The sequence below is a fragment of the Marmota monax genome, unplaced genomic scaffold, assembly GCF_021218885.2.
Source record: "Marmota monax isolate L192 unplaced genomic scaffold, Marmota_monax_Labrador192_F-V1.1 WCK01_AAM20220418_F8-fsc00037, whole genome shotgun sequence".
NCBI classification, from domain to species: Eukaryota; Metazoa; Chordata; class Mammalia; order Rodentia; family Sciuridae; genus Marmota; species Marmota monax.
The window spans coordinates 1,609,514-1,623,679 of NW_026693245.1; the positions used below are offsets into that span (position 1 = coordinate 1,609,514).

The following is a 14,166-nucleotide window of genomic DNA, read 5'->3' on the forward strand; positions in this document are numbered from 1 at the left end:
GATTTGATTCAGAAAACACCTGGCTCAGTTGTTTAAATGCTTGTTCTAGTAACAAAAACCTAGAGGTGACTTTATTTTTCCCAAAACAGCATTACTTAACTTCCACTTACTATCCTGAGGCCAAGACACAGTCATAAACATTCTTTGGAGAAATTAAAAATAGAGATATCAGGACTGTCCAGGAAAAATAGATCCTCATCTATTCAAATTTCCCTTCAGTGTCTGTTGTATAAAAGAAAGAAAAGAGTGTCCCATCAATGGAGTTCCTGAGTAAGAATTTTATTCCATCTGTTTGGTCCCTGTGCTGTATAACCATCAGGCAGGGGCCTCAGTTTACCCTGAAGTCTCATCAGGTATGAGTCCCTCTAAATACCAGCACCACCCCACAAGTTTTATGTTAAGAAAACAGTTCCTTCTTCTTTGACATATCCTGTTACCATGGTCATTATCACTGTTATCACTCCCTCAAGTAATTTTTTTTGTAGAATAAATACAGGGCTTATGTGAAAGGTATTTATTTTATTTCATTGATTGGGTAATCTCTGAGCTTTCCAAGTCCTTTCTTTATCCCTCTTCATTCACATGGGTCATTGAAAAGTGAGTCGTTACTATCTGTTACTTGTTTTCTTACCTTAAGAATAAAACCTCGTAATTTTATCGAGCCATGAATATTTGTTCGTTTCCTTCAATGTCAAGATCAACATAAAATTACCTGTGTCTATATCCTTGCAGACGGCAATGGAAGTGATGCAGTTCAGCAGGGAGGAGGTGCGGGAGGTGCTGAGGCTGCTGGCTGGAATCCTGCATCTCGGGAACATTGAGTTCATCACTGCTGGTGGGGCACAGGTGTCCTTCAAAACAGGTGAGAGGCTGCACCTGCCTTCAGCCTTCCTCCCTTCCTTGGAGTCTTCCTCTTGCAATTTAAACCTAGAAATTAACTGACTGACCTTTTACAGAAAGAGGTTTTCTGGCCCCTGCAGTAGAGAACTAGGGAAGTTTTTATTCTCTCTCTTTTTGGTGCTGGGATTGAACCCAGTGTCTTGGACATACTGGGTGCACTTTCTGCCACCCAGTGCCCCCCAACCCCCAGCTGAAGATCTATAGAATTTTAGCTGTATCTGATGTGAAATGTCAGCTCGTAAAGGGCCAGGGCATATGATCGTTACTACTGAAAGGGGATGGTGTCTTTGTTCTCCTTACTAAGAAAAAAGGAAAATGGGCCAAATAAGTGGAAATAGGAACAAGGAGGACTTGATGTAGGGAAAATATTAAGTCAGGTGGACTTGAGCTTTGCCCTGGTTTTTAGTGTAGCAGTTAAGAGCTTTAGATTTCCAAGCCAAAATGCTGGGTTCAGATCCCAGGTCTGCCACAAGCTGTGGCCTGTGTTGTTAATCCCCTAACCCTGGTGCCTGCTCAGCAGGACCTTGGAGATCTTTGTCAAGATAAAATGAGTGAATATACATAGAGCTTTCATTTTTCTGGAGCGACTTATTTACCAGTGTTTTGAGTACTTTTCTGATAGAAGCAGTAGGTGAGGTGCTAGAAGCTGGGAACTGGAGGAGTTCGGGGTCTGTAGAGGAGATGGTCTGTAGGCCAGTACTTCTCAAATGTTTGATCCCACCCAGCGCTCCTCAGTATCCTCAAATCATTGAACACAGGAGTACTTTTTTGATGTGGGTTAAATGTGTTTAAATGTTAGAAATTAGAACAGAGGCATTTAAAAGATTTATTAATTCATTTAATCATAAAAATAACAGACCCACATCATATTAAAATAAATATTTTTTATTTAAAAAACTGTTTTCCCAAACAGAAAAACACTGTTGTGAGAACAGTTACATTGTATTACCATTTCTGCCAAATGGATTCAGAAATGTTTTGCTTTGTGGTGTCATTCTGTATAGTTAGCTCTGAACCTATTTGAGGTCCGGTGGCTGGTTTATTTTAGGAGGCTGTGGGTGTACTTAGGCCTTACACTTTGCTTTTAGCTCTGGGCAGGTCTGCAGAGTTACTTGGGCTGGACCCAACGCAGCTCACCGATGCCCTGACCCAGAGATCGATGTTCCTCAGGGGAGAAGAGATCCTCACGCCTCTCAATGTTCAACAGGTACCCACACTTTGTCCGCAACACCTGTCTTAAAATACACCCCTGGGATTTCAGATCTGTGACTTTGATTCACACAAGTGACTGACATTGAGCTGTTTAAATGACTTTGGCTCATGGTCCACATGTAGAAGATATCCAAGTTTTGGGAATAGACAAAGATGTTGAATTAATTCCTGAGAGACAGTATAGCATAGTGTTTACAAGGACAGGTCTAATACAAAGCCCCTGAGTTTGAGACTTTGTCCTTACACTTACTAATGTCCATTCTTGGAAAATATATTTACTGTGCCTCGATATCCTCCTCTGTAAGTCAACGGTAATTATCACACCTAATTCATAGGATTCTTACAAGGGTAAAAATAACAAATATATGGTAAGTTATGCCTCCTTCAGAATAAACATTAGCCATAATAATGTGTTATTGTTGTTGTTCTTATACATGAAGTCAGTGCAACAGCATGTTTCTTGTTGCTTCTGCTGCTGCCTTGAGCCAATTTGTATGCACTAGCCCTTCTGATATGTTTTTTAATTGGATGAGTAAAAATGTTAACCATATCATGAAGAAAAACTTCTTGTGTACAAAGTAGAAGTGGAGGAGAAGATGAAAATTCTAAAACTCAGGTCTTAATCAGTGTTTTAAACCTGACAAAATGTGTACTCATATATGTAGACTCAGGTTCTTTCATATAACTGAACATATAAAGTTGAGCTTAGAACCCTGATACTTCAAGGGGCTCTTGGAGACTCTTACTGGAAAGTCAGTCAGTGAGTTTATGCTTTCTCTAGATATCTGTGCTTTCCTGCACAGTGTGGATTTACTTAACACTGGGAGCCTAGGTCCTTCCTCAGAGCAGGTGTGGGCAGTTGGGGCTATTAGCATGTCCTGTCCCCTAGGCAGTGGACAGCAGAGACTCCCTGGCCATGGCACTTTATGCACGCTGCTTCGAATGGGTGATCAAGAAGATCAACAGCAGGATCAAGGGCAAAGATGACTTCAAATCTATTGGCATCCTTGACATCTTTGGATTTGAAAACTTTGAGGTAGGCTTCCGAAGAGTGGGACACATGAAGTCTGTTCTGTTTTTTGAGCAGCTATGAAGCATATCTCTTGAAACAGACATGGATATGTTTCTCTGTCAATTTTTTTTTTTCCTTTTCTCCACTTTTATATGTAGTGGTGAGGGAACTAAAGATTTTTGTTGACCATTTCCCTTCTCAGGTTAACCACTTTGAGCAATTCAATATCAACTATGCAAATGAGAAACTTCAGGAATACTTCAACAAGCATATTTTTTCTTTAGAACAATTAGAATATAGCAGGTAAGCACTTGCAGACTTCCATTTCAATTATTTTTTTTTTAAATCCACCAAATCAGATAGTTTAAAGCTGTATTTTAATTTGACTTGTTCTTCTTCATCTCTCTACAGAGAGGGATTAGTGTGGGAAGATATCGACTGGATAGACAATGGAGAATGCCTGGACTTGATTGAGAAGGTAAGCAGTTGTTGAAAAATGGTAACAGTCCCAAGGGTGTCCAGCCGGGCTGATTCATATTTATGGGAACAAAATAACTTGCACGAACTCGTACATCAAAGATGTGAATGTTTAGAACACAATGGACCATTTGGAAGCATACATGTAAATGTGCGAGGTTGAATTTAAATACTTGGCTGCTTCAGACCCATTGTTTCATTGAACTCAATGTTTTATAATCGACAATGTGTGAACTGGCTTCAATAGATCTTAGTGGCAGAGCCTTACCAGGCTAGTCCAGGAGTAGATTAGCCAGTTGCAAAAGACTGATTCCCCAAATTGCAGTGGCTTCCATTTTTTGAAAAATATTTATTGTAATTTAAATTAGTTGGTTTTCTTTATGGCATAACATTATAAATTTTTCAATCCAAGAAGTTACATGCTTTTTCTTTTGACCAGTGGCTTGATAGAGAACAGAAAGAAGCTCTAAAGTAGTTGGAAAGGTAAACATTTCAACATTTGATTCATTCATCCTTTTCTTTTCCACCTGTAGAAGCTTGGCCTCCTCGCCCTCATCAATGAAGAGAGCCATTTTCCTCAAGCCACAGACAGCACCTTACTGGAGAAACTGCACAATCAGCATGCTGTATGTCAACCCTGCTGGCTCTTTATTTCCGAATTGCTTTTCTGCTCATGAAGATAATGCACAGATGTGTCTTGGCCCAACTTTGCTTCCCACATTTAATTATTTCTTTTCAAATGAGAGCTTTCTTCCTCTGATTCTAAATTGAATGTTAGATTTGGGACTACTTGTTAGAATATGCCAAAGTTCATTGTATGGGTGGAAAATGGAAGCATTCTGACCTACTGTACTGACACAGCAGAGAGGTAGATGGTTCCAGTGCATCTTCTACTGTGTCTTAAACTGACGGTGCATAACAGGCACTGCAGTTCACCACCCACTGTGTATGGTTTTCTCTAGAAGTTCAAGGAAATCAGTGAGTGAATTAAGGCATTTGTATCTTTTTTCTTTTTTTCTTATTAGAATAACCACTTTTATGTGAAGCCCAGAGTTGCAGTCAACAATTTTGGGGTGAAACACTACGCTGGAGAGGTAACTTCTTATTGCAATAACTTAATATATTTGTGCATTTGGTATTAAGAGAAAGTAGTAGTTTCAGAAAACAGTCACAAATTTATTGAAATAATTTTGTTTTAATGAGTCTAGCTTTTAAAAGAGTTGTTTCTAGCCAGGTGTAGTGGCTCATGCCTGTAATCCCAGTGACTTGGGAGGCTGAGGCAGGAGGATCACAAGTTCAAAGCTAGCCTCAGCAACTTAGTGAGACCCTGATTCAAAATTTAAACTAAATGGTCTGGGAATGTGGCTCAGTAGTTAAGCACTCCTAGGATCAATCCCTGGTACTAAAAATAAAATAAATAAATAAATAGATAGGTAGGTAGGTAGATATTTAGATAGATAAATAAGTTGCTTCTCACTTGAAACATTTCTGTTGACCAATTTGTCCTTCTCTCTTATTTTTTTTTGTGGTATTAGGGATGAAACCCAAGGCCTTATGCATGCTAGGCAAATGCTCTAATACTGAGTCACATTCCCAGCCTCTCTCTTTTATTTTTTAAGTGAATTTTTAATTTATTTTTTCTGTTTATTTGTTTATGCGATTTATGTGATCGAACCTAGTGCCTCACATGTATTAGGCAAGTGCTTTACCACTGATCCACAACCCCAGTCACTCTCTTATTTTTTTTAAAACTAGGTTCAGTATGATGTCCGAGGCATCTTGGAGAAAAACAGAGACACATTTCGAGACGACCTTCTCAACTTGCTAAGAGAAAGCCGGTATGTGGGTCTCCTCTATGAAGTCATTAGCAAGCAAATTAAAATTTGTGCAAATGCACTTATTCATGTATACAGAACAAATTACTACTGTGGAAACCCTTGACATTATATTTTCTTTTCCAGACAGTATTTCATCAATACAATGACACAGAGATATATAATAATAGCAGTGACTATCATTTAATGAGATGTCAAAATAATAACAAATCCATGAGTTAGGTACTCTGATTGATCTCCTTATGTAAATGAGAAAACTGAGGCATGGAGTGGTTAAGTGACTTGCCTAAGACCTCTCAACTGGTGACCAGTGAGCTGTAGAGCTTTGTTTAGCTAAGAAACTTGAGACCCTTAACCAGTCAGACCGCCTTTCTTCACTGCCAGCTTGGAGCAGAGTGTTCATTTCAGGCTTGGTATTGTAGGATCCAGGTGTCTCTTGTTAGTACAGGGGTGACAAGAAGATTAACCTGTTGTTAACTCAAGTAAAGTTCTACATTTATTACACTTTCGTTTACTAACTCATGAATTATAAATTCACACCATTAATTCAGTAGCTAAGGAAAACATACAGAAACTTTTAATGGTTTGTTTAGCTACTTGTAAGTATTAAACTGGGAAGCTTCCTATTGTTGGGAGGCTTTGTTGATGGGCGAGTGTTTGGGGGAAAGTCCTGGCCTGAAAGCTTTTTATACTGCATGGATCTATAACAAATAAATTATTTTTTTTAAAGCCATTGAAATTGTCCCACATCCCTTCAATTTTTTTTTTCCACACAGAAATACATTTTTGATATCTAAGGAAGGAAGTAACACAATTGTTAAAAAGCTATAATTCTTTTCAAAATGTAAATACCAGGTGGCCATCCTGTCACTTAGCTAGTGGCTGTGAATTGGGGTGAAGGGGAACCCGGCTAAGCTATTAGCTGAGAGCTTAGAATTTGAAGTTTTTGATCTTTATACTTGTTTTAACTGATCCTCTGTGAAAATTTTACTATTGATAATTTCAACAGCTATTTTCATTTTAAGATGAGTTTTCATACCCATTAAAAATGCTTTAAAATACCACAGCATGTTATCTGTCAAAGCAGTTTGAAAAGATTTTAAATGATACATTTAAATAAAAGCTGCATATGGGTTTTAAATAAAAGCAGTTTGTTGTAGTGGAAAGATCACAGGCCTGGAGCATCTGGATGGGGCTTGGCGGGTCGCCTCTCTGCTAGTGTTGGGCGGTTTTGTGATGGGGTAAGGAACTTGCTGTTTCAGCCACACACCTCTGCAAGCTGAGGGCTTGAGCTGTTGGCTCTCTCTACCCTTTCACCTCTGACATCTTTGACCTCTTAATAGAAACCAAGCTTTTCTCCAAGAGGTCGACTGCACAGTTGGAGATCTTAAAAGAGTGAGCCTTGCACAGCCTCCCGGAACAAACTCGAAAAAGTGCTGCAGCAGAGCAAGAAGCACTAACATTGCCACCTTGGGGATACGGACTCCTAGATGTCCTCCCTGCCTTTCCTGGTGATAGTGAAGCCACCAAACTCCCCATTATATCCCGTATCTTCCATGCAAGGAGGATGGAAAATATGGGGAAACATTTTTTGTTTAATTTTATTAATAGTGGCAGTGGAATTTATAGAACTTCTTAATAGTAATGACAATGACAGTTAACATCAGTACTTATCTTGTGCCAGGGACCATGCTCTCAACCTTTTGCATATCATCCTTGCCTCAGCATTAGGAGACAGTTTTAAAATGATCGCCATTTTCCAGATAAAAAATCTGAGACCAATATTGGGGGGCCAGGGGTGATTCACCCTCGTAGCATAGCTAGCAAGTGATGGAGGCGGAATTTGAACTTTAGTCTGCCTCAATCCAGATTTAGTGTTCCTCATTAGCACCTTCCCATAAGTTAACTGGTAGGGTCTTCACAACACTGTAAGAGCAAAACAAATGTAGTTGGCTCTGCATTTCTGTGGTTCTGCTTCCATGGATTGAACCAACCTTGGATTAAAAAAATAATGCATCTGTGCTGAACACGTATGGACTTTTTTTTGTTATCACCTAAACAGTATATTTTAACAATGGCATATACACCATATTAGGCACTATAAGTCATCTGAAGATGATTTTAGGTATATGGGAGAATGACGTGAGGGACCTGAACATCTTGGATTCTGCTGTCCACTGGGAGTCCTGGAAGCAATCCCCTGTGGATCCCAAGGGCTGGGTCTGTCGCCCTACCGGTCAGGAAACCCAGGTGACAGGGCTCAGGTGCTGCTCTGGAAAGCACAACACTCCTGAGTGGGAGGCCAGCCAAGTCACTGTCCCTCCAGTCCACTTCTCTGCGATGTCTGCTGCTCTGAAGGCTGGTATAGTTTTTCAGTGCCTGAAGGTCGCGGCAATAGTTAGTTTAAAGTCCTTGGAAGCTGTCTTAGCTCTTAGGCCTCAGAGTGCCCCTTTCAGTTATCAGTGGGAAAGTGTACCATAATTATAGTAATCGGACGGCTAATAATTGGGTGTGTGTGTGCCTCACGATCCTGCTCTTCCCTCACACAGGTTCGACTTCATCTATGACCTCTTTGAACACGTCTCAAGCCGCAACAATCAGGACACCTTGAAATGTGGAAGCAAACACCGGCGGCCCACAGTCAGCTCACAGTTCAAGGTTAGTCTCTACTGGGGCTCACGTGAGTTCATTGTTACTATGATTTTTAAGAACCCAAAAGAGGATTTAGGTATAGTAAGGACTATGGGAATGTTTGATTTTGTTTTCTTTTATATCATGCTTTTCAAATAGTCAGTCCTTTAGAAATATACACTGTTTGGGTTGGGGTGTAACTCGGTGATAGAGTGTGTGCCTCACATGCGTGGAGACATGGGTTCAATCCCTAGGACTTCCCCCTAAAACGTGTGTGTGTGTGTGTGTGTGTGTATACATGTATATAATATATAGTATACATTTATGCAAATGTTTTTGTGTGTGTATATATGTATGTATGTATATAAACATATATAAAATATATACATTTTTTGAAGCAGATGAAAACATGGTTTTTAAAAATTATTATTAAATAAAGGAGAACTGTTTAAGCCCCAGCTTTTTAAATAACAGATCTCCTTAAGAAGGTCTGTTTTAGTTGTAGCTAGGCACAGTGGTGCACACCTATAATCCCAGTGACTCCAGAAGCTAAGGCAGGAGGATCACAAGTTTGAGGCCAGCCTGGGCAACTTGTCTCAAAATAAAGAATAAATAAAAAGGTTGAGGGTGTCACTCAGCAGTGATGTGCTCCTGGATTTAATTATTAATACCACAAAAAAAAAAAAAAGAAAAAATGAAGTTCTGTTTTGCCATCTTATTTGTGTTTAGAAGCTCATGTAAAAATAGTGGTTTTTCTTCCCATGTCTGAATGTCTGTATTTTTCCCAGGTATGTTTGCAATATCACAACTAGATATAGTGACTAAGTTCAGATTTAAATAAGATTAATTTCAGTTACTTTGTCCAGGTATCTGGAATTCAAGGAAAATGATTCTTATTTGCATTTTAAATGTGTAAGCATTTTATCTACCTTAAAAGGTAGAGTATAATGAAGATATTGCCCTCAAATGGAAATCCCAGCATGAAGAGAAGTGGAGTCAGTTCTTCAGCTGACACTAAACACACCCTGTGAGGCTGGCCTCCCTTTGGCCTCTCACACAGGGATGCTCGGGGCTCACTGTGTGCAGCCTGATGTACACTGTAGGTGGAGATGAGCTGCCACACTGGCATGCAAACAGCATGGGTGGTACAGCAGTAAGGTTAGGTGTTTTCCAGATTAGATATAATGTAATAAACACAATATTCACGTAACATAAGCTATAATGACAGCAGCTACGTATTCTGTGCTGCACATTGGGCTAATTAGTTTATATTCATTGTCTGGGTCACTGCTCCTATAACCCCATGTGTGCATGTTATTGTCTCCGTTTTACAAATGAGGAGACGGAGGTTTGGGGCAGAGCAGACCCACTCAGGCCCTCAGAGGAGTGAAGGTGGGATTTGAGTTGGACCTCAGTGTGTCTGACTGTACAGCTTCGGCTCTTAATCTTCCAGTAGAATTGCTTTCTTTTTCTAGGGTGCCCTATCCATTTGCCTGGAGTGTCTTAAAAGGCTTTTTGAACATTTGGGACTTGAATTGGGTGAGGAATGAAGGAAAAGGGTGGGTGGCCTTCCAGGTGGAGACCAGAACAGGAGAAGAGTCCGGAATCCGGGAGTAAGTCTTCCCTTTAAGGCTCTCTGCAGACAAGGGCCTGTGGCAGTGCACCTAGACACCAGAGTATGAAGAGCCAAGAATACCAGGATGCTTTGTCCTCTTAGAGATCCTAAAGCTTTCGGAGCAGAAAAGTACCTGATCAAGGTGTCATGGACAACCTGGTTTTCTTCTACAGCAAAATTGTAAGAAAAAAAGGGAGCTTGAGGGAAAACCAATGAATTAAAAAGAGAAATAAAAGATACATTAACTATGGTGCATGAACCATTTCATTCTGATGCAAAAAAAAGGAAAAGAAGTTTTTAAAATTGTAAAATCTGAGACAGAACAAATTTTAAACGTGAAATGTTTAGCCATTGTACATTTTAATGTTTATTTAGTTGTTAATATAAAGAATCTATATATCTTTTACGTGAAATAATATTTGACTGATGTCAAAAGTGTTCGGCCTTTAATAATACGTACTGAAATATTGATGGGTGAAATAATGGAATGTTTGGGATTTGCTTTTCCACAAGGGGTACGCCTGGTGCGTATGGAGACAGAGACCAGATGAAATGAGATTAGCCTTGAGCTGCAGCTGGAGATGAGAGCTGGTGACCCATTGTGTCTGCTTTAGAAAATGTGAAAAATTCTCCATAATAAAACCTGGGAAAGTTTAGCAAGTAGAATTACAGATTGATATAAAATCTAACTGGTGACTTAAAGGTGAGAGTGAGAGATTGTGGCTCAAAGACCAGCCAAGTACTCTCCTAGGCTATTTTGATGAAATAATGAGTTTATAGAAATAATTTCCATGGAAAATAGGTACCACTCAGAATGGCTGTTTATTTGTGTGTGTGTGTGTGTGTGTGTACACACACACATTTTTTTGTGTGTGTACCAGAGACTGAACCAAGGGGCAATGAGCCACATCCCCAGACTTTTTTTTTTTTTTTTTTTTTTTGTACTTTATTTAGAGACAAGGTCCCTCAGTTACTCTGGGCCTCACTAAGTTGCTAAGGCTGCCTTTGAACTCTTAAGCCACTGGGATTACAGCCATGTACCACCCACCCAGCCAGAATAGTCTTTTTAAAAGGTTGTGCTTCAAAGGAAGTAATAAATACATTTCATATGTTATGGAATAATTCCAGTTATAATGAATTGTAATATCTTTTGCCTTGTTTTACATTAAAATGACATAATTAGAAATGAAAATCTCTTAAGTTACTCCTATGATTTATATTGTTTTTTTTTTTTTTTAAGCCTTGTTTCCAATAAGTACCTAGGGTGTTGAGAAATGTAAAGTGGCCTAATAAGAGAACAAGTCAATACATACCCTTTCCTTTCCTTTCCTTTCCTTTCCTAGGACTCCCTGCATTCCTTGATGGCAACCCTGAGCTCCTCCAACCCCTTCTTCGTGCGCTGTATCAAGCCAAACATGCAGAAGGTAAGATTCACGAGTGCCAGGCTGAGTCTCTTCCTCAAGGACACAGCCACCTGGGGTGCCTGCTCATAGATTTGGTTTCTCCCAAGTCCTTTCGTTACAAATGGTTGGAAATGAATATGACCTTCTCATAACCTGGCATTAAATGGAAAAACATTTCCTTTGTCCTCTGAGTCTGTTGGTCTGCTTTTGAATGATGACATTAGGCTTTCGGGAAGTCTATTTTAAAAGGAAATATTGTGAAGCCTTCACATTTTTCTTTAGCATTTGGATTGATATTCCTATATCCAGCTCCAAAATGCAGTATACCTATTTTGAAAAAGTTCTTGGTGTGACTTTTGGTTGTGTGGTTGACTTGTTGTTGTTGTTGTTGTTGTTTTGCTTTATTGTCAAACATGATGAAGAAGCTATACTATAAGTAGTAATGCTGAATTTTAAATTTAGTTAAATTAATTGATTGAAACCAATTTGAAGACATCGTATAAGTTGTTATAACATAAAGGCTCTTCTATTTTTAATGATGTAACTCAATTAGAAACAACCTGAGAGTAAAAAAGGAGGTTATCCTAAATTTAAAAAAAAAAGGGGGGGGGGGTATTAGAAACGTGCTGTTGCTAAATCCAAGGCTAAATGGGTAACCCTGCCTTAGTTAATTTTGATTAGGCAGACAAGACTCTTAGAAACCTTTCTTGAGAGAGAAAAACACCCTCAAGATAGTCATGTCCAGAGATTCCTCATATTAAAGAACTGCCATCTTCATGAGGATTAATGCTGCAAGGGGGCAAAATTGCAAAGTATGCAGTCAAGGGGAGAAATAAAGAATGTCCACATGCTTCTGCCCTTTTCAATGCTTTATTCATTCAAATTACTCAATACAATTTCACTCTATAGGTTCTTAATCAAGAAAATGACAATCCTTAGTGCTAGGCACTGCAATAGACATAATCAATTCACAGCAAACAATTCTAGATTAATTAATTCTAAGCACTGTAAAACACACTTAATCATGACAGGCTAATGACAGACATTCCCTCTGCACGCTAAGTTCAAAAGTCTTAAGGTTTTATGTCCAGCAGATGCACACTCACTTAGACCGCGGTGACCAGGTCCGGAACCAAGGCAGGCTTTTCCTGGCATGGAGTGGACAACCAGTTGAGGAGAAGTTGCGGCTCTCACCAGGGTCCAGACGAGGCGGTAGAGTTTGAGAGCAGTGAGGATCATGCAGAAGATCAGGAAATGATGAAAAATGATGGGATGTCAGGTCCTCATCAGGCTCTCCAGCTTGAGAGCATCCTTGTTTCGGTTGGCGGAATCCCTGTTCATCAGCTCTATTATTTATACTAAATTTGGGGGCTTTTGACCCCCTCTTTCAGTCCTTATCAGCTACGACTGGATTTCTCCATGACATCATTTATCCTAGGATCAGAAACATCTGGTCTAGTAGTCTCCTCCCTGATCTTCTCGCCTTTCCCTCTTATCAGGTGAGGACAGCCTGCCAGGGGCTTCACTCTGTTGATCAAAGTGAGGGGAAGTAACTTGTTTGAGGCCATACTGGAGGGCTCTGTGGATGTGCCTGGTGAAATAGCAGGTTTAAAACTGGAGTTTTTAAAATGGAGTTGCTTAGGCTCAGGCCTAAGGCCATCTTCACATGGATGGGTTACAGGTGGGCATCCAAGGGAGGATGAGAAATCTGACCTGGACTTTCTCCCGTGAGATGGGTTACAGGTGGGCATCTCTGTAGTAAACCCCCTCAGTCTGTTGCCTGTGAGGTGAGAGGGCAGGAACCTGGCCAGAGCAGTTTTATATACAAGATATGAGATGACTTAATGTATACCATTTTTGTAGTTTAAAAAAATAACACCTTTCCATTTTTCAAATTTATATTAAAATGTTTTAGGTCAAAGCACAAAAATGGTAATATAACAATACATAAGGTTTTTTTGGACACAGTGTTGGAAATTAATAGGTAGAACCTGTCTGTGTGTGACACTGTATCACGTACACTGGTTTATGTTCCTGTTGCTATACTGGGTGATCTTCAGCAGGCGTGTGCACAAGGCAGTGTGGTCGGGCTTCGTGATTCTAGCATACACCTCAGGTGCCACTTCATCTCTGCCAGTGTTCTTTCCGTGCTTTTCGATGGGGTAGTAATACCATATTTCATCCTTCAAATGTACAAGTCTTTTTCTCAGTCAAAAGTCTTAGCTGCCAGGTTGCACATTACAGTCCCTAGGGAGCCATGGTTTCGTGAGATGTTTTTTTTTTCCTTTTTTCCTGTTATGACATATAATCTTGCAGTTTTACAGTCAGATTCAGTGAGACAGGAATATGTCCTGGCAGTGCTGTGTTGAGGATAGAAATTTCAGTTTGAAAACAAACTTGATCCTCAGTGGTTTGGGTTTCATTCTTAGATGGCATGGAATTATTTTTTTCCTTTAAATTGTAGAAGCTTTTGAAATTAGGCCTGCTTGAAAACACTTCAGCAGTCTAAATGTTGAAGAAATTACTTCTTTTTGATGTTTATTTTTCCACGCTGAGATTCAATTGTACCCAGTTGCTTTGGATTTTGCACTTTTAAAAACGAGCCAACTCAACCTCATGTTCCCATTTATACTGGCTCCTGGCCCTACTATCTCCTGACTTAGAGCACACACTAATTAATAACACACCAAGAGATGGGCTGTAAAAACTGTCTTACTGCCATTTGAAAGGCACCCAGAAAATGAAGGCCCAGGCACAAGAACTGACTTGTCTGAGATGTAGGTGTGATTTATAAGTGTCAAGATGCTAATGAGAATAGGGAAATACTAAGCTATGCATCAATTAGCATTCATTTGATGCCATTGAAAATATTGTTACTGATATTTATGTTCTATAAAACGTGTCTTGGAGTTTTTTGCCAATTTCTTTAGTCCAAAGATGAATTCTTCTAGAAAATTCCATAGGGAAAATCTTGCCTTCCCTGTGTGCAGCAATGGGGAATGTCCATTTCTGGCTTTAGGGCGATGAGTCTCCTCTCACCTCACGTGTTCCTGCATTTGGTTCATAGTGGGAGTCTGGGAA

At 39.7% G+C, this 14,166-nt stretch overlaps 1 protein-coding gene across 1 annotated transcript in view; it reads left to right on the plus strand.

Annotated features, from left to right (window-relative positions):
* Positions 1 to 14,166, plus strand: part of Myo10 (myosin X) — a 204,821-nt gene that overhangs the window by 120,194 nt on the left and 70,461 nt on the right. The window contains exons 10-19 of the mRNA XM_046456288.2: positions 733 to 862; positions 1,989 to 2,107; positions 3,002 to 3,148; positions 3,327 to 3,427; positions 3,536 to 3,602; positions 4,135 to 4,227; positions 4,627 to 4,695; positions 5,357 to 5,439; positions 7,986 to 8,094; positions 11,026 to 11,106. Coding sequence (XP_046312244.1) covers positions 733 to 862; positions 1,989 to 2,107; positions 3,002 to 3,148; positions 3,327 to 3,427; positions 3,536 to 3,602; positions 4,135 to 4,227; positions 4,627 to 4,695; positions 5,357 to 5,439; positions 7,986 to 8,094; positions 11,026 to 11,106 — 999 coding nt within the window. The remainder of the gene's footprint in view (positions 1 to 732; positions 863 to 1,988; positions 2,108 to 3,001; positions 3,149 to 3,326; positions 3,428 to 3,535; positions 3,603 to 4,134; positions 4,228 to 4,626; positions 4,696 to 5,356; positions 5,440 to 7,985; positions 8,095 to 11,025; positions 11,107 to 14,166) is intronic.